General features: G+C 56.1%; 1 protein-coding gene across 7 annotated transcripts in view; it reads left to right on the top strand.

Annotated features, from left to right (window-relative positions):
* Nucleotides 1-18,911, top strand: part of PLXNA2 (plexin A2) — a 347,075-nt gene that overhangs the window by 241,258 nt on the left and 86,906 nt on the right. For all 7 annotated transcript variants that reach the window (XM_075443255.1, XM_075443256.1, XM_075443254.1 and 4 more), the window contains exon 4: nt 1,249-1,383. In XM_075443255.1, the coding sequence (XP_075299370.1) occupies nt 1,249-1,383 (135 nt within the window). The remainder of the gene's footprint in view (nt 1-1,248; nt 1,384-18,911) is intronic.

Here is an 18,911-nt window from a genome sequence, read left to right as displayed (position 1 = left end):
CCTGCCTCTTCTGAAGGCTTAGGCTTGTCCAAAGCCAGTTCTTCGTGCCTCTTCCTCCGCACCGCAGCCAGGCAGGGAGTAATCGAGCAGCAAAGCGGGATGCGGCAAGACAGCTCGGCGTGAGGCTGCGGCAGATGGCATCTCTGTGAGAAGAGGTTTTTCCAGGGACGGGCAGCCCCCCGTGTGTCCCTCTCCTGGCAGGGCAGCGGGGACATGTCACACAACGCCCCGTGCTCCGGGGCCCCTCGGACGGCGTCGCGCTGAGCCCCGGGGCCGGCCGCAGCTCCTCCGAGCCCCGGGCTCGCCTGACTGCTCTTGTCTCCCTGCCTGATGGTTGCCAATGTTCTCAGCTATGTAGACACCGTGTTGCAATCAAATGGCTATTCAAATATGCAAATCCTGGTAGGAAAGACAATGTAAATTGTTTGTTTATCCTCCTCCCTTCCCCTTAGACAGCCCCCAAGGCCATAAATTATTAACTTCTGGGAGGGATGGCATATCCTCTACAGCCGCCGCTCCTGGCAGGGACGGGGATTGTCACAGCTCGGGCAGGTTTTCCTGCCGGAGCAGGGAGCTGGGGTGGGGTGGATGGATACTGGGAGCCCGGCAGGCTCAACAGGCCAGATGGCCGCCGGGTGAGGTCTCTGCTCGCTCAGCAGCGGGCGCTGGGCTGGGTTCGCCTGGCTGAACCCTGCGACTTGGAAAGTAAAGGGATGGCAGCAGCATCTCCAGATTTTTAGGCAGGGATGGTATTGTAGGAGGCTTCTGTGGCAGCAAGAGGCAGTGGAGATTGTCGAAGTCTCATTCTTCATGCGTCTGGAGGATGAAAAAAAAAACATCTCTGCTGTAACTTGGCCTTGTTGTGCTGCCGGCGGAGTCTTGTGGTCTGCTTTCAGGCTTGTTTTGGAGACAAGCTAAAAAGTCCCCAGTCTTTGTTGCTCTTGGATGCCTGTGCACGGTCGTAGCACACTGATGGTCTGTGTGCTCTCTTTGGGATTGCAAAACTTTCTCATTATTTCTCACGGATTGGGGAAATCGCATCGACTTCAGTGGCGAAGGAGCCTTTGCTTTCACTCCTGCCCCCGCGCGTTGCTTGCCAGCTCTTTGCTCTGTTTCCAGGTTGTGAGCTGAGATTTTGAATTAGATGCCTTTCCCTTCTTTGTTCTCCTCCCCTCACCCCTACCCCCAAAATAAAATCGGAATTTGGCTGCTATGAAATCACCTGTAATCTGTTTGTGCTTCTTCCAGATCCGAGCAGATGGTCCTCCCCATGGTGGAATTCAGTATGAAATGGTGACAGTTTTCAAGGACGGGAGCCCAGTCCTTCGAGACATGGCCTTCTCCACTGATCAGAAGTATCTGTATGTCATGTCGGAACGACAGGTAAGGCGTCTGCTTCCGTACCTCCATGGCTGTGGCTTTCTTCCATGAGGAGCGTGTTGTTGGAGCGCGCGGAGCTGATGTGCTGAGCCCCGCGGTGCGAGATCGGTACGGGCAGAAGGAGCACCAGCAGAAGCTCAGTTTTATCTGCCCCTGACCACGGACTGTCATCAGTGCACAGGGCAGAGAGTTGTGCCCACGTGTTCCTGTCTGCAGGCGCTGGAAGCTGAGCGGAGCCGTGGCAGGGGGGTTGTGGTGTGGGGCTCTGACCCGTCCCTGCCCAGCCAGCGAGACCCCGAGCCACGAGCGTTACGGATTCGCTCCCTGCGGCGAGGCTGGCAGGCCGTGGTTCCGCGTAGCGGTGTCTGAGCAGCCTTTCTGGTGGTGCGTTGGGTTTGGTAGCCGGGGCTACAGGGGTGGCCTCTGTGAGAAGGTCTGCTGGCTGAGCCCGCCCCGGCGTAGCAAATGTCGCTTCGCGGCTCTGTGTAATCAAGAACAAATCGTGTAATCTTTACCACAATTTCTCATTTTAAAAATGGGAGTAGTTTTTTTCCACGTGTTACGCTGTGATCTTACAAGGAAAATTCATTAGTGTCTGTCTAGCTTATGACCTAGGGGTGGGGCGAGCCCGTCCGTGTGCTGACAGCGCTTTGGCCGGGGCAGACGGGTTAACGGACGTCAGCCCCAAGCGGCTGAGGGCTGCAGACTGGGGACAACTGGGCGTTCCCGGGAGGCGATTCCTTTGGCGACGGTTTCCTCGCACAAACTCTTCCCTGGAGACTGGCAGACCCCCGAGGCCAGTCTTGGAGCGAGAGCCTCACCTCGCTCGGCGTCCTTGGGAGCCATCCCGCAGCGTCCCAGGGGAGAGCCCCGGGCCGGGTCACTGCCTCCCGCCTTGTGCCGCCGTCACTGGGACTCGCCACCGTCTGCGGTCCGCGTGGCCCTTCCTCTGAGCCTGCTGCTGAGCAGGGCGAACTCCTGCTCTGCAGAGAGGGGCTGGGCTGTAGACAGCAAACCCAGAAGGATTGTGATGGGAACTGGTGGCCGACGGTCCCCAGGAGTCTGTGGCTTAGGGGAGCTATCACAATGTAAATAGTCTGGGACCTTCTGTTCTTCTCCGAGACGCGAAAACACGCGAAGTCCCCGCCATTAAGCCAGACTTCTGGGTTCACTGACTCTGTTGAGCACTTTATTGGCTATTACTCACGACTGTGTAATTCAGATTAATAGAGCTGGTGCCTTGTGGGTGGTGGAGGCAGGAGAAGGTTGCATCTGAAGATGTCTGGATGCTATTAAATTGTTCTGTGTGGAGTTAACCCTCTGGTCGCTAACAGCTTTCCACGTCTGCTGGTAAACAGATACCTGTCCTCCCTCCCACCTGCTCGGGGAGGGATGCTCCGCAGAGGTAGCGCTGTGAAGTGCTCCAAGATCTGCTGGTGGAGGTGGAGAGCGAGCAGCTACCGTAACAGCTCGCCTTGCGCTAGGGAGCTTCCAGCTCCTCCCAAAGCTGGCAGAAGTGTTTTGCTAACCTGTAGCAAAACAAAGAAAAATTGGCAAGTTCTTACCTTGGGTATAAAGTTATTTAAAGCCGGGGAATGAATGCTTTAGAATAGTGCAAAGTCTTTTCCCTGCTAAAAGACTGAACTAAATGAATCCCTGTGGCTAAAGACAGCATCGTACGCTTGTTATAGGAACTCGGTGATAGAAGCTGCCGTGAACAGCGACGAATTTAGGATCCCATTCCAGCTGGGTCTTGGATTAGATGTTAATAATGAGGATCTATGCAAACTTTGAAATTGAATTGTTTTATTAAAGTGTTGATGTGGTGGTCATTTTCTCCAGGAGCCGTGTGCTCCTCATGCTCGTGCCAGGGAGGAAAGGATCCAGCGTGTAGCTCTGTGCTGTAAACAGTTTAGGACCTGCTTTCTTTAGGAGGAAAATCCAGTGGGAATGCCTCCAACTCATCTTTTATGAGGCGAGAGCATCTTAATATTCATCAGAGTGCTAATTTGCTTAATTGTGAAACAAAAAGATGTGGAGAGATTTAGCAAATAATAGAATATTCCTGGAACATTAATTCCATTCCCAGCCATAGCTCCAGCAAGGCACTCGCCCTGGGGGGACTCCAGGAGCGGGGGGGACGCCATCCCACGTTCCCAGCTGGATTCGCTGTAGGATTTACCTTTTGCCCTGGTGGAGATGCACACTGTGGGTCCAGAAGTCCCGGCACGTTGTGCCATGTGGATTTTGTCAGCTCCTGTGACCCCACTGCCCTAATCCTGGCGATGGGATAGTTCAGCGGAGTGGAAGGGAGAATAGATTTTTTCCCAGGTGCTACATAAAGGAGCCTGGTGACTGCAAAGGGGTCAGTAGCGAGAGGAGGAGAAAGGTCTGCCAGCTTCAGAGGGCTGAGGCTGTAAATGGTGGGAAGCGCCCTCAGAATGACTGAGAATATACAGTAAAAATGTCTTCTGAAGTCTTGAAATCTGGAGCAAAATGAAATTCTGCCACAGTGAAACGGCACAGAGAGCAGCTGCTCTTCACGTCGGTCTGCTGCCTGCTGCCGCGCTGGGGGAGGGTTGTCCAGAGCCTGCGATTTTAAATATCTGCTGAGAAAGAAGTGGGATACATGCCTATATCAAAACACTTCTTTCCAAAAATGGGGTTTTTTTTTTTATGGATCCCAGCTAAGGAACCCGTGCTCCCTGCTGCTGAGCAGTGGCAGGTCTGGAGCTCTTGGGGCTGTGGTCCTAGATACAGACCAGCGATGAGACGCGATGCTCTGGGTTGGGCTGGTGATGCTGAGTAAACTGAGATGCGTGGACGCTTCCCAACAAAGAGTAGGTGTAACGTGTTGGTGTGAAGCCTGTCTTCCTTCTGTGCTAGCAGCAGCGAGGATCAGCTCGATGCTGAAACGCGTTGGGGGAAGGAGTTGCTTCATCCTGGAGCCGTGGTTGTAGGCACAGTCCTTCCCCCTCCCCCTGGCTCCTGTCCCAGCCCTGTCTGTGCCGCGCTCCAATTTACCCGCAGTCCTTTGGAGCTCGCCGTGAGCCTTTCGCGTTTCGTTGCCAACTTCTTCCAAAGCAGAATATTTGACATTTGATTTCACTCCCACAAAGCACAGAAGCAACAGTTGCACAGCCCAGTCTGGGGGAGAGGAGGATAAAGAAACTTTGCTTCCAGCCGCCTATTCTGGGTTCTTTAACCGCATGATTTAAGAGTGCTTATTAGGAGCTTTTACAGGCTCTCTTCCCACTGCACCTGGTTTCCAATAGCTCTTATGACAAAAGAGAAACGATTCTGCCCCTGACTTATTCAAAGCAGAAATGCGTTTCCCAGCGTTGCTCCAGCAAGCAAACTCCCTTTCTGCCCGCGATCGAGCGAGGCCCGGCCAGCGCCGGACGCCGCGGGGATGGAGACGTGTTGCCTTGGAGCTTCGTGGGGTGCCGGGACGGCAGCAGCAGCGGGGCTGGGGAGCGGGGCTGTGCCGTGCCCTCCGGCCGAAACCGCAGCCGGTGCTGCCGGTGGGTCGGCGCTGGGGACGGGCACGGCTTGGCGAGAGGACTTGCGCCGTGGCTCTGCTCCGCCGGTGCCCGGCATGAGCTGCCTCTGGTTTTTTCACGGGCAAATTCAGTTAACGGTTTCTATCAGGAAAAAAACCCCACGAAATACAACACTGAAGTGGAATCGGTAGCGTTGCTGCTGCGAGGGGCTCGCTGGCTGCTTGGCTGAGCTCTGCTGGGACGGTGAGACCTGAGGGTGCCCAGGGCTGGGACCCCCAGCGATCAAGCGGCAGGCGAGGGGTTAATGGCAGTGCAGGGCAAAAGCAGGGACAAATATCTTGGGGCCACTGAGACCCCCCAGGTTAAAAATCTTCCCGCTGTAACGGTGAGTCTGTCACGGAGCCCACACCAGCAGCCCTTGCGTGTGCAGAAGAGCTGCTCCGGTTTCTTGCTCTCAGAGGGAAAGACTGAAGCGTGCAGGAGAAGTGCTGGTTATACTGAGAAAAAGCGGCTTTATAATTCAGTCCTGAAGCATTAATTGTCTGTGCATCAGGGAGATGGTAGGGTTTTTCATGTATGTAAGCTGAGTGCATTTCAATTAAGTAAGCCCTGTAGGACGAGAGCAGTTTTTGAGCTCCCAGGCTGCAGCCCCTTTTCACTCGCCGTGGCCGCTCTCTGCGCGGGTTCAAACTGTCGCGGCACCGGTTTCGCGTGCAGCAGGCTTGGCTCTGCTCCCATGTACACCTTCAGCGATGGAGAGCTAACCCTGTGAGGAGTGGTGGGCACGCTTCAGCACGGCGATTATATAAGCGTCAGCGGAATTGAGGCCAAAGATTTTTGCAGCTCTTGATAGAAGAACAAATTTTGTTATTTTTAATCCAGGAGTGAGCGGAGGCTCAATCAGATGCATGGCAGGCACCAGGGCAGGCACTGCTGTCTCCAAAAGATTTCACCACCTCATCAAGGGCTATAAACGTGAAATTTAAAACAGCATGATCGAAGTACTGCGGGGCTTGTTGGAAGGAAGATCCCTGCGCTCGTCAAGAGCAACAGGGCCCAGCAGGTCTGGTCCCTTCGCGACCGCGGAGCTGCGAGCCCTGACTGGAGGGAGCGGGAGGAAGCGATGGGCGCAGGGGGCTGGGAGGTGCAGGGGAGCCAGACCCCGGAGCAGGCACTCCCCCTCCTCTCATTGCTTCTTCCTCACATACCAAGATGTATTTTTCCTTCTTTATTTTGCAACTCTTTTTTCAGCTAATGATCACTTGTTCGTGCTAATCACATAACATAGTTGGGTGAAGCGCTGAGGTCACGCGACTGGGTCTGCTCCCTGATGGGCGAAGCAGCCGCTGCCTGAGGAGATACCTGGCCAGGACGCTGCAAATGCAGAGCCCATCCTCCGTAAGCATCCTCCAAAACCCCTGCACATTTCATTGCCTCAGAAACACTGCTGCTCTCAGCTCATCCGTAGTTACTTCGGTGGTTAATTCCACCGCAGGGGGATGATTTCATTCTGTTTTTATATGGCATGTAACAGAGCAGCATCCTGCTCCACGACTGGGATCCTCGCTGTTCCCCTGGTAGAAGTAAAAACCCATAATCACCCGGTGAAATGCAGATAACATCAATTAGCACGGCAGAGCTCGGAGGGCCAGGGACCTCTGTAGCCTGAGATGCACCGAGGAATCCGTTGCTGATCCAGCGGGTACCAAATGCCCTGCGGTCGGTCTGCTGGCGTGCGTGGTGCTGAGCCCTGCGCGATGCTGAGGGGCAACGGGCACAAACTGAAGCAGAGGAAGCTCCAGCTGAACCCGAGGAAGAACTTCTTCCCTCTGAGGGTGATGGAGCCCTGGCCCAGGCTGCCCAGGGAGGCTGTGGAGTCTCCTTCTCTGGAGATATTCCAGCCCCGCCTGGCCGCGGTGCTGTGCAGCCTGCTCTGGGTGACCCTGCTTGGGCAGGGGGTTGGGCTGGGTGACCCACAGAGGGCCCTGCCAACCCCCACCGTTCTGTGATTCTGTGGTCTCTTAACCAGCGCGTAGCAGGGCTCTAGACATGTTACCACGCGTGCGTCAGCACTGGGGGGCAACGACCAGTATGACCAGTATGGGCCTGGCGACGGGGGCAGAGGGAGCAGGCAGCGGTGCCTCAGCTCGCTCAGACCTGTTGCTTTTCCAAGGAGCGAAGTTCCCCGCTCCGTCCTCCGCATACCTCGTGGTGGCTTTGGTAGAGCAGCTCTCAGTCTGCTCTGCTGGCTGTGAGATGTTTGCTTTGCAGATGCCCCGGTGTCCGGAGCTGCGGGAGCCTCTGAGGGTGATTTGTCACGCGGCTCCCTGTCCTGTAACCCCAAGGTGTTGAAGTCCTCCGAGAACTGCTTTGCTTTGGACTGAGCTTTCTGGCTGCTGGTTGAGGGGGAGGCGGGGGGGCTGCCCGGGTGATGTAGGAGAGATTGGGACTGGAGTGAGGGCTGAGAAATAACAGGGAAGTCCATCCGTTCTGGAGTAGCGAGGCTGTAAATACTGATGGTGTCCTGAAAAGAACTGAGAAAACACAATAAAAAATGCAAGAGATGTGGATAAAAGGGTCTGGAGTCATCAAGAGGGAAAAAATGAAGTGATTAAATTTTTAACTACATTATCTGCTAGTTGAACAGCCAGTTAGCCGGACGTAATCTCAGCAAAGTTTGAACCACTGGGACAAGGAAAATGGCTCAGCTGGGTCTCACCAGAGGTGTCCAAAATCCTGCTCCAGGCGGTCGCCCTGTGCCGGCACCCCTGCAGATAAATTGTGGGCGCAGCCCCGTGCCCGGCTTGCTGGGACCCCCGCTGTCCCCAGCCTGGCTGGGACGGGCCCTCCTGCTGCTCCAGCACAGCGGGGTGCAGGACCACGTGGGCCCAGCTTCTGCTCCTCCGTGATGGCTGCCAGGAAGGGACGAAACAGCCACGAGCCGGGGCGAGGAGGGGGTTGAGTAAGGGGGTAAAGAAGGAGCACGGGATGGGAGAGAAACCACCGGAGCAGCACGGTCCTTGCGGCAGCCGAGCTGCTGTCCTCGAGGAAGGGCAGTGCTCGCGGAGCAGGTTTCACCAGCTCTGTGCCCTCCTCCTCCTCCGTGACCACCGCGTCGTGCTACGCTCTCCTAAAATTCATGAGCAGATGCAGTGTTTTTCCACTTTCCTCCGTGTAGTCACTTAGGAATAATTAAGAAATTCAGCTAAAAACTTGTCTGAGATCATTAACGATATCTACCTGACAAGAAGGATGTGTTAATTAACGTCCGTTGACCGCAGAAGCCCCAGCCTGATGTGGTGGGACGGCGTGCGGCCCCGCGGGCGCTCCGCGGAGCTCTGGCCACGGCGCGGTGACGTCTCGGGGACCGGCCTGGGTCCACCACGTCCCTGCAGCCCCGCAGCCCGCGGAGATTTATGTACAGGCCAGAACCTGCAAGCATTCGGGGCTGCGGAGCTGCGTGCAGCAGTCTTGGACATAGCGAGTACTTGCAATGTAAACTTTCCTGGAAGAGGTGGTCAAAAAAAAAAAAGCCCCAATGTAAAAATTCAGCATTGGGGTCAGTGGGTTTGGTTTTACTAGATGAGTTGTATTGTAGACATTGCTCATATGGTTGTTTCTTTGAAGTGCTTGCTAGGTTTGCTTTCAGGGTTTGTTTATTTTGATTTTTCTTTGTATTGGTCTGTTTTTTCCTCTGCCAGTCACAGCCACAGGGTTCCCGTGTGTTTGCTTCGGTGTTGGCTTCCCTGTCCAATTCCCCCCCTGCCGCAGACCTATTGTTTAATTCTCAGGCAAGCAACCACAGTCCTGAAATATTTCCAGAATTCCCCTGACGTGCACACACACACACACACACACCCCGTCCCCTTTGCAGCACACCGGGGCGCGGGGCGCTGGGAAGGGGACCGCTGACGGCCGCGGGGCTGCAGGGAGGTCTGAGGTCCCCCAGCGCCGGGGCTCGCGCTCCGCTGCGGCATCGCGCTGGGCTTCCGGACGCAGCGCTGTGGATGGTGCTGAAGGTGGTGGCTGAGTCCGAGCAACGCAGGGAACGCTGCGGGGCTGCGTGTTTGGGTGGACAGATCCTGCCCTTAGCAGGAGTGAGGACAGAGGGAGAGATCTGTATTCCCAAGAGAGGAGGATACTTGGAGGAGATACCTGAAATTGCACACTCGGTGCTCAGCTATGACATTTGAAAGCAAACCTCAGATTCCTCTTTCTCTCTACCAGAGCTTTCTAAACTTTTTCTCTTCCCCCTCTTCCTACGCCGCTGTAATAGTTTGTCTGCTCCGCAGAGGAGTTTGGCGGCTGTTCAGCCGATGAGGAGGGGAATTGTTCACACCGGGCACCAACAAAAAAGAAACATAACTCACAATATGGCGAGAGGAGCTCTGAAATTGCACAAATTATTCCATTTTATACTTTAATTAGTTTGAATTAGCAATGGGAATAGATGCATAAAATGATCCAGTGAAGGGTGAAATGGAAAAAGGGACACGGTACGGAGTATCACTATATTATTGTGAAGGCTGCAGGAAGCAGAGGCGATCTGCAGGCACTTGTCCCGCCGAAGCTCTCTCCTGTGAGCTCAGACCTGAGGGCGTTGGACGCGCAGCTCGGCGCCCGGGGGGCTCGGGGCAGCGTGGCCCCTGCTCTGGTGCCCAGAGCGGGGTGGGGGCGGCTGAGAGCCCCCTCCGGCCGTCTGCTCTCCAGGCGGGGCTCCTGGCGCTGCTTGAGCCCCGGTGTCAGCGCCAGGCTGGGTTCTGAGGGTCAAAGGGGCTGAAGGATTTCAGAGAGTTCAGATCCACCCGGAGTCTTAACCTCTGAGCATCCTTTGCCATTTTCTATTTTTCCCCACAAGTTCTGGAAAGTTCTGCGCAATCAGACTGGCTGGGCTTTGGCTTTCCATATCGGTATTTGTTTGGTTTCATTTCAGATCCGTTGAGGGAGATGCAGCTACGAACACAGATTCCTGTGATAGTTTTGAAAAGAGCAGGGCTAAAATACGCAGTCCGAGTCCCAGCCCCACCTCTGAACGCACGGAGCCCGTAGGACCCTCAGACCAGTCCCCCTGGCACAGCTTGAACACAAATGAGTATTCGGCTTTAGAAACAGATTCCCACCAAACCACTGAAAAGTTTGGAAATGTTCAGGAAAAAAGTTCCTGCGGGTTCCATATAGGTTGAAAAAGATGGATGTGCCCCAGGGGAGCTGGCTGTGATGGTGTTTCAAGCTGGGACTAAGTATAAAAGTTCAGGCTGGTTGAAAGCAGAAAGACAACTGGTTTGGGGTTTTGTTCTCACTCCCCTTCTCCTCCCCTGGCAAAATGTTTCCCCTGTTAAAACTTCGCTGTAGTGAAAACGTTGAGATTTTTCTAGAGCGTGCCAGCCCGTGGGTACGGAGGAAGGTGCGGAGGTTTCGCTGGGAAGCCCGGGACCTTTTCTGGCGAGCAGGCCGATTCGACATCCCAGACTAAAATCCTGAGCAGCGAACCCATCGCAGCTTCTGGCCGGAGCGGTCACAACAAGAATCCCCTCCAGCCCCGTCCCTGCGCCGTCCTCGGGAGCCGCTTGATAGCTCTGGCGTCCCTGGCCGATGCTAGTGAGGAAAAGGAGCTCCATCAATAATCTGCTATTTATTTTAGCAGCGCGCAGGAATGTGCCCGGCAGACTAAACACGCTGGCCTCGCCGCGGGGCTGGGGGCTGCGTGCCAGCCCCGGCCCTGCCTGGGGCTCAGCTCGGGACTTTCCCTGGCCTGGGGGCCAGACCGAGAGGAGCACAGCGTTCGTCGGAGCTGGGGGGGCTGCGCCGGGCGAAATGACTGTGGGTCCGGAGGGTTTCTGTGCGGGCGTAAAAGAAATCATTTTTATTGTAATCAAGCTTAGAAAGTGCTCCTTGCACGGGGAGATTGATGTTCTCCCTCTTTCTTTTTCTTCTGTGCTTACCTGCCTGTTTGGTTATCACAGCTGCCTAATTTTCGCTGCCTTCTCTGCAGCAAACACCGCCAGCCTGCGAACATTTTGCTGTTCGCTAACAGGTTTACCCTCCCCAAAGCCCGATGAGACGGAGCAGCAATATCGCTTTCTAGATGAGGAACTGAAGCGCAGAGATGCTGCGTGACCGATCCTAAGCCACTCAGGAAATCTGTGACAGAGGAGGAGATTGAGCTGACACCTCCCAAATCCTTCGTCCCGGAACAAAGGACCATTCTTCATTTCATCACGGTTCGGTTCGGTGCTCTGGAGTCACAGGGAGGTCAGCAGAGGAAGAGGAGGCACCGGTCATGGTTTGCAGTGGCAAATAGTTTACAAAGTCTTCATCAATGCGAGCATCACCTTCCAGCTGCAGTGAGTCGTACGGACTCTTAGAAATGTACCTTCAAAAAAAAAAAAATCCTCACAAACAGGTGATTTCAGTGCATAAAATCACTTTGAAAGCGTTTATACTTTTCGTCAGTAAATCCCCAAGTGCCTGTCACGCCGGGGCTGCTCCTTGCAGGCGATGCCGGCGCGGTGGAGGAGCGGTGCCAGGGCTGCGGGAGCTCGGGGCGCGTCCCCCCCGGGGTGCAGCAGCTGGAGGTGGCCGTCGCCGGCGGCGTGTTGCCAGGCGTGACGGAGCGGTGGGTTGATCCGTCGTGGCAGCCCTCGAGTTTCAGCTGAGGTTTTGTGTGCGTTGTTCCTGCCAGGCTACACCTGTGAATATTAATAGATGCTGGGTTTCTCTTCTTCCCAGACTGGGAACTTTTTCTTTTTCCTCCAAACCTCCTTGAACTCTGGCAGGGCCAAACTGCTGGTTTTGATGGCAAAAACTGAAGCTCAGGTGGCATTTTGCCATTTCTGTCGGGAAATGCCTGTGCTGTACAGAGCGTCTCCGTAGCTCTGTCCTGCCCCAGTACCTGCAGAGCCGCGTCACCGATGTCGGCTGCTCCTTGTCTGCGTGGGCAGAGCAGGGCTGAGTGTCTTCTGCTCAACACTCGCCTGAGCAGGGACTCAACCCGAAGGTCTCTGCTGCGCTTGCGAAGGGCTGAACAGAGGGGCAGAGCCACTCTCTGCAATCTGGTCATCCCACCGTGACTGCTCGCCTTGCTTTGTTAGACAAAAATTGGAGGCCTTGTTGGTTTTTTTTATTCTAAGAGGTGGCAGGAAAAGATAACGCTTCAGAGGATCGTTCTCCTTCCAGTCTGCCGGCTGCAGCCCGGAGCGCTGCTCAGTTGCAGAGGAGTTGGCACGGGCGTTCTGGAGCGTGCGGGAAGCTGGCGTATGAATCCCGCTTTACCCGGCCCTCAGATGGAGCAAAATATTGTTTCATCTGGGTATTACTGAAGTCAGGGCAGGCATGGATGTCGCGGTGGAGGAGGAGGAAGGTTTTGAGGCAGCAAAGGCAGTTCAGCCCGCTCACAGAACATCGGGTTTGGTTGGTTATGGGAGCGTTTGGAGTGGTGAGCGCTGTCCTGAAGTCGTGCCACCGAAAACAGTGACACATTGCCTCCTCCCCTCCCTGGCTCCGCTTCAGAGTGCGTCTCTCCAGTTTCTCTTGCAACACATATTTATCTGCTCTGTGCCCTTATGGCTGTTTAATTAGTATTCATGTTTCCTTTCAAATAGAAATGGAGTTGAGTGCTCAGAGAGCTGGAGCGCTCGGTCACGTGGGTGGGATGGTGCCTGCTGCTCTCCCGCACGTGGTGCTGAGAGACCTGGGGGAGACCAAATTAGGTTGTCAAGGCAATCAGAGATGCTTTCAAATAATGGAATTAAAAGACCCGTTTGGAATCCTGTACCGGCAGTGGAGAAATAAGAAGATTTGAGTAGTATGGGGGCCCAGAAACAAGACCCAAGCACCGAGGGTCTCCTAGCAGCTGGGATGGGTGGAAGTGTTGGTGGGCTCTATGTTGCCTCAGCCTAGGGTCACAATGACCCAGAAGAATTGCTGGAGGCAGGGACATGCCTCTTGCTCCGTTAGCAACACGCTTAACGATCCTGGTCAGTGCTGTGGCCTCCAGAGCACTACCATGATAGAAATCAAACCCAAGATGGCCAAAGTCAACGGATGTTTAAGGCAGACTTTGGTAAGGGCTTGCTGCCCACCCGGCTGCCGGCTGCTTCGCTCGCCGGGTGTCCGGGCAAAGGCTGGGCATCGGAGTCAGCCCTGGCAGCCCCAGCTGCACCGGGCACGCGCTGCACGCCTGAGCATCCCCTGTCTGTCTGCCGTAAGAACGGTCTCTAGCCCTGTGCTTCACGCGTGGTATTTTCGTTGTCTCCGAACAAGCTGCAGTTGTTGCAGGCTTTTTCTCGTCCCTTTAAGAAGTGACTCACAGGCACGCAACTGTCAGTGTCTTGGGTACTATTAATATCTCCAAAAGAACATGATGAGAAGTATTTTACTTTTTTTTATTTGGGGAAGAATCAGAGGGGAGGATGGGTGTTAAAAAAAATAACTCCTCCTTGTGTGGCCGGGCCTTTGTGCGAGCGAGCCGATAGTCCTGCCCACAGAAAGAGTTTGCTTAAAATGCTTCCATCCAAAAAGAGCTGACCACACCAGAACAGCGTTATTGGAGAAACTGTGCCAGAAACAGCATTCTTGTGACTGCGGAGAGAGGAGTGTGCAGACTCCGGTTGCCAGTCAGACAGGCTCGGTTTTTCCATTTTAGGTCTTTGCTGTCGGCGCGCGTGGTCCAGACTGGTGGCCTGGGACCCGACTCGGTCCCTGGCGTCTCGTCCAAGCAGGAGGCTGGAGGAAGCGTTGAACTTGGGGGAGAAGCATCCCTGTAAGGCAGCAGGGTGGTGGCGGGGTCTGGGATTAGGGTTTGTATGGGGGGGGTTGCTGCAGCGGTGGATGTGCCGTTCCAGGAAAACTGCGTCTCCATCCAGCGAAGGACCTTGATCCATCGAAGTGCGGAAGGGGATGGTCAGCTTAGGGCTCTCGCTGTCCTTACGGGCATGCGGTGGGGCTCGGGTCCGCAGTTCCACCCGCCGCCAGCCCGCGTGCCGAGCGAGCCCCCCGAAACAGCCCCCTGGTCCCCTCCTGCAGTGCCCGCAGGAGTGGGGGCCGGCGGCACTGTGCGGAGCGGGGCTGCTCGCCCCAGCCGGGCTCCCGGCCGCTGGGAGGAGAGGTGAGAGTGTCATTTAGATCCCAGCTGGCAATTTCCTACCTGTTCCTAATGGACTGAACGTGGTCCCCATAACTATAAATTTTCCTGGCTTGGGTCAGTTGAAATTGGAGACTTAATGCTAGAGAAGGGCAGGTTTTTATTTTATTTTTGCACTCTGTGTAATCACATTGATGGCAGCAGTGTAACAGTCTTGAATTATGGGTGACCAGAGAAAAAGAAGGCATCTCCTTAGCTCCCTGTTGTTATTGTCTCTGGGTGCAGAGCAAAATGTGTAGGCTCCAGGCTAGATTGTGTAAATCTCGTTAGAAAGCCATTCCCAGCTAATGAAACCCTGGGAGAGAGGGATTTGGCTTCCCAGCCTTCAGCCTTATAGCAAAGGCTGGAATAAATCCATCTTCAGTGGTGTGGAGGCTGTTCCCCCTCTCCCCCAGCGCGAGGGTGTATTTATTGGCGGAGCCGAGGTGCCGCCGTCGTTGCTGGAGATCAGCCGCAGGTCAGCGATTTGTTGCGTCTCCACCTGAACGGTTCCAAGTGACAATTATCTGCTCTCAAAAAAATGAAATCAAATCAAAACTAGTGTGCAAAGAAATCTCACCTGGTCTTTAAATCCTGCTATGGAAACGGCGATCAGACATGTAAATAATCATGCCTCCCCCGCTGCGAGCCTGCTCCGCAGCTCGCTGGGCAATCTGTATTAATTCAAGGGGCCAGAGCTGTGAAGGAAAGCTGTGGAAACGAAGTATCTGAGATAAATGCATCTCGCCTTTCCCTGTTTGTGCAGGCTGAGAACGTGCCTGCCGGAGCCACGGATCCCACTTGGGGTCACGTTTGTTTGGCCGTTGCTCTAAGCACGGGCGTACCGGCTCCCACTGTGTGAAATACGACTGCCTTTGCCCTCCTTTGCTCGATGGCCGTTACGGTGTTTGCCGAAGGTTCGAGCGCATCTGCCGTGTTACTGGGCTTACAAATACAAAGATGGGGCAGACGCTGCGTAACGCGGGCTCCGACCCCGGCTCCGGGCTGCGGGCACGGGCGTGCTGCTCGCTGCGGGGCGCGGGGCGACGGGCAGACCCCGGCTTCGCGGGCCCGCTGCCCTGCAGACAGCTCGAATCCCTCCCGTGCAGCCCATCCTTCTGCCTTCTCTTCCCACTGCAGCGTCTCGCTGCGGACGCCGAAGCAGGAACCTTTATTGCTCTGTTTTCTGGTTTTTCTTGTTTCATCTGGTTTTTAATCCCCCGCCTTGCCTAACGCATACAGACGCAGGGGAGCTACGAGGGTGGTGAGGGGACTGGAGCATCTCCCCTACGAGGAGAGGTTGAGGGAACTGGGCTTGTTCAGCCTGAAGAAGAGAAGGCTGCGAGGGGACCTTAGAAATGCCTACAAATATCTGAAGGGTGGGTGTCAGGAGGATGGGGCCAAGCTCTTTTCAGTGGTGCCCAGTGACAGGACAAGGGGCAACGGGCACAAACTGAGGCACAGGAAGTTCCGTCTGAACATGAGGAAGAACTTCTTCCCTCTGAGGGTGACGGAGCCCTGGCCCAGGCTGCCCAGGGAGGCTGTGGAGTCTCCTTCTCTGCAGATATTCAAGACCCGCCTGGACAAGGTCCTGTGCAGCCTGCTGTGGGTGACCCTGCTTGGGCAGGGGGGTTGGACTAGATGACCCACAGAGGTCCCTTCCAACCCCTACTATTCTGTGATTCTGTGATTCTGAGCTTTTCTCCTTTCCGTGTTTAACCGGTCCAGTCCTTGCTCGGGGTTGGCTGTACGTCCTCCAAACGTCCGTCAGCTTTTGCAAAGCTCTGGCCATGCGTGTGGGGCAGGGGGACGGTGCCCCGTGATGGGGACGTCCCTGCGCAGCCCGTGGCACCTCGGGCGTTGGGCGGCACGGGGGGATTGCTGCCGGGGTCTGTGCCGCGGGCAGGCTCTGCGGGGCAGCCTGGCAGCCGGCGGGGTTGGGTAAACGTGTGTTTCCTTTGAGGAAACCAACTTTTCGCGTTTGAAAACAACCTGGGAGCTTTGCTGGTGCTAAATAAAGTGCATTCCATTAGAGAACACAAGGCTGTAAAGCATCCAGAGTTACAGTAGGAAGAACAAAAAGTATTCAAACCTTCACAGAATCACACAGAATCACAGAGTCTTTGGGGTTGGCAGGGCCCTCTGTGGGTCACCCAGCCCAACCCCCTGCCCAAGCAGGGTCACCCAGAGCAGGCTGCACAGCACCGCGGCCAGGCGGGGCTGGAATATCTCCAGAGAAGGAGACTCCACAGCCTCCCTGGGCAGCCTGGGCCAGGGCTCCGTCACCCTCAGAGGGAAGAAGTTCTTCCTCGGGTTCAGCTGGAGCTTCCTCTGCTTCAGTTTGTGCCCGTTGCCCCTTGTCCTGTCGCTGGGCACCACTGGGAAGAGCTTGGCCCCATCCTCCTGACACCCACCCTGCAGATATTTGTAAGTATACATTAGGTCCCCTCTCAGCCTTCTCTTCTCCAGGCTGAACAAGCCCAGCAGCTCGGGGTGTGTGTGGGCAGGGGTGCGTCCCTCCAGCTTTCTGCCCGTTCCCTGCCTGCGGGAGCTGCCGGCGTGGCTCCCTGCGCGCTGCCTGCTCCTGCCCGGCTGCCCGGCGAGGCAGAGCAGTCCCGTGGCCGCCGTTTCACAGCCTGGGAATCAGGACAGAGGAGCGGTGACCTTCCTGTTTGTCTAAATATGCTCTGCGAGTCTAAACTATCGCTTCAGGGCTCCTCTCTGCCCTTGAGAGAGCAAGGCTGGTGCCTCATCGCCGGGCGAGGCACCCAAGGTTCCCAGCAGCTGAGTGTGGGCAGGCTCAGCCCGGGCCGGTGCCTTCTCCGGGTGCATCCCTGTGGCAGAAGTGCCGCGTTCAGAGCAGCAGCTTGGGATGGTCCGTGTGCGTTGGTTGGCTTGAGGTTTCAGTGCGAACCATATCTGAAACTCCAGCCCGTCCTGGGCCGGCAGTGGCCGGGGCAGAGGGTCTGCGGCGGCTGCAGGGTGCCTGCCGAGCTGGCCGTGCCTGGCTCGCGGCGGGAGCAAACGGCGTGTTTCCACAGCTCTTGGTTTTCCTCCGTTTTGATGTGGCCGTTGGAGCTTTGCTGTGTTGTCTCCTGAGATGTTCTGTTTGGGAACCACCTCCTCGCCGGCGTGCCCGTGTGCGATAACGGGGCCGGCGTGGGACGGCTGCCGTGGGACAGTGCGTTCCTGCGTTGGGGGAGAGGGCTTAAAGTTCGTTTTCTTTTGGAATTAGAGAGTTTGGGATATACTTAGAAGGGTTGATTTCTCACACTGGTGGTCAGGTTCCTAAACGGTGTTTTTGACAGCTGTGTGTAATGTTATACAAATGGGAAAGTGATGGAGTAGCAGAAAATTGACTGGCAAGGACAGCGTAATGTGGTTGGAGAACAACGCTTGCTAAAAAGCCGTGGAGACTGTGGCAGCGTTCCTCGAGCAAACAAGTGGTAGGACCACGGTCAGGCTGCGAAAGCAGTAATGATACGACTCTGTGACCTTTAGAGCTACTCAGGGCGTTCACATACTTCAGATTTTCAAGGCTCTATAAAATTACACAAAGCAGTCATGCCTGTGACTTTCCTCCTAGGTTTCTGCAATATTTAAACAATTTAAAGAACACTGAAATGGTTCACAAAGTAGGGAATTGAGGGTTGCTCCTGTGCCTGCCCGGCAGCGTGCGGCAGACCTTTGTGAGCGGCTCCGGAGCAGAGCTGAGCAGGGTCTGGGGTGGCTGTGCCTCCCTGACACCGCCCCAGAGCTGCCCATCCCCATGGCCAGGCAACGTCCCCGTGGGACGTGGGCATCCGAGGGGTGAGCCCCGCAGCGCTCCCGGCCAGGCTCCTGCTTGCCCAGCCGGGGAGGTGTGATGCTCTCCCAGGAGAGCAGGCAGAGGTGAGCGGGCACGGTGGGAGCTGGAGGGGCTGGAAGCCGTCGTTTTCTGCTCGGCCCATTCTCCGGGCAAGGCTGCTGTTGAATAATAATATCGGTCACACGCGAGGTGCGGGGCAGAGCTGGGGTTGGGCTATTGAAATGATCCTTGCGTGTGCCAAGAAAACAAACAGAAAGGGCCAGTCAAAGCTTTTCAGTGTCACTGACACCCTCGGACGTGCCAGGGCCGGGAACAAAGCCGGCATTGTGGGGAGCACAGCCTGCGAGTCTGTTCGGAGCGGGCAGATGCGGGGTTGCCCACCCTGCTGTGCCGCGGCCAGTTGGCCACGTGGGACCCCTTTCAAGGTGGGTGGCGAGACACGTCCTCCCGCGCAGCCCAGGGCTTTCTCCCGGGCGAGGAGGGTAAACAAAATGTGGCCTCCGTGTCCCCGTGCGTGCCAGGGGTGGCAAGAGGCCAGGCGCCCGAGGGGGGATGCTGCAAGGGCAGGGACCATGAGAAGCCGCGTGGCAGAGGCAGCTCCAGCTCTGCCTCCGTGGTGGCATCGGGACCCTGGCCCCGACACGGTGTGCCCCAAGCATTTTTGGGCAGGTTGCTTCAGACCTTGTCTGCACGCCCCGAGAAAGTGCCAGGCAGAGACCCGCAGCCGAGCGGGCTCTGCGGGAAGAGCAGCCGCGGTGCAGCCCGGGAGCGGACCCACGGCACTGCCCGGCCTCGGCTGCGGCCCTTGCGCTGTGCCCCATCGCGCCGCTCCCTCGTCTATAAATGGGGATAATGTTTCATCTGCTGCCGGGAGCAGCTGTGGTCTGTTGTTTTGTGCCTACACATGTTGCCCGTTCCGGCAGGGCTGCGACTTCTCGTAAAGCTCCTGGGCATGCCAGAAACGCGGGGAGCACGCTGCTGCGCGGGGGCACCGGGTGCTGGGGACCATCAGGGGCGGCCCCGGGTCCCCGTGGCTTTGGCTGATTTCCTCCGTCACGGTACCTGCAGCAACGGAGCAAGGCAAGGGTTAAGGCCGGGG

Source organism: Opisthocomus hoazin, chromosome 25 (assembly GCF_030867145.1).
Source record: "Opisthocomus hoazin isolate bOpiHoa1 chromosome 25, bOpiHoa1.hap1, whole genome shotgun sequence".
NCBI classification, from domain to species: Eukaryota; Metazoa; Chordata; class Aves; order Opisthocomiformes; family Opisthocomidae; genus Opisthocomus; species Opisthocomus hoazin.
Note: the sequence above shows the minus strand (reverse complement) of the source record. Positions and strands in the feature narration are given on the sequence as shown.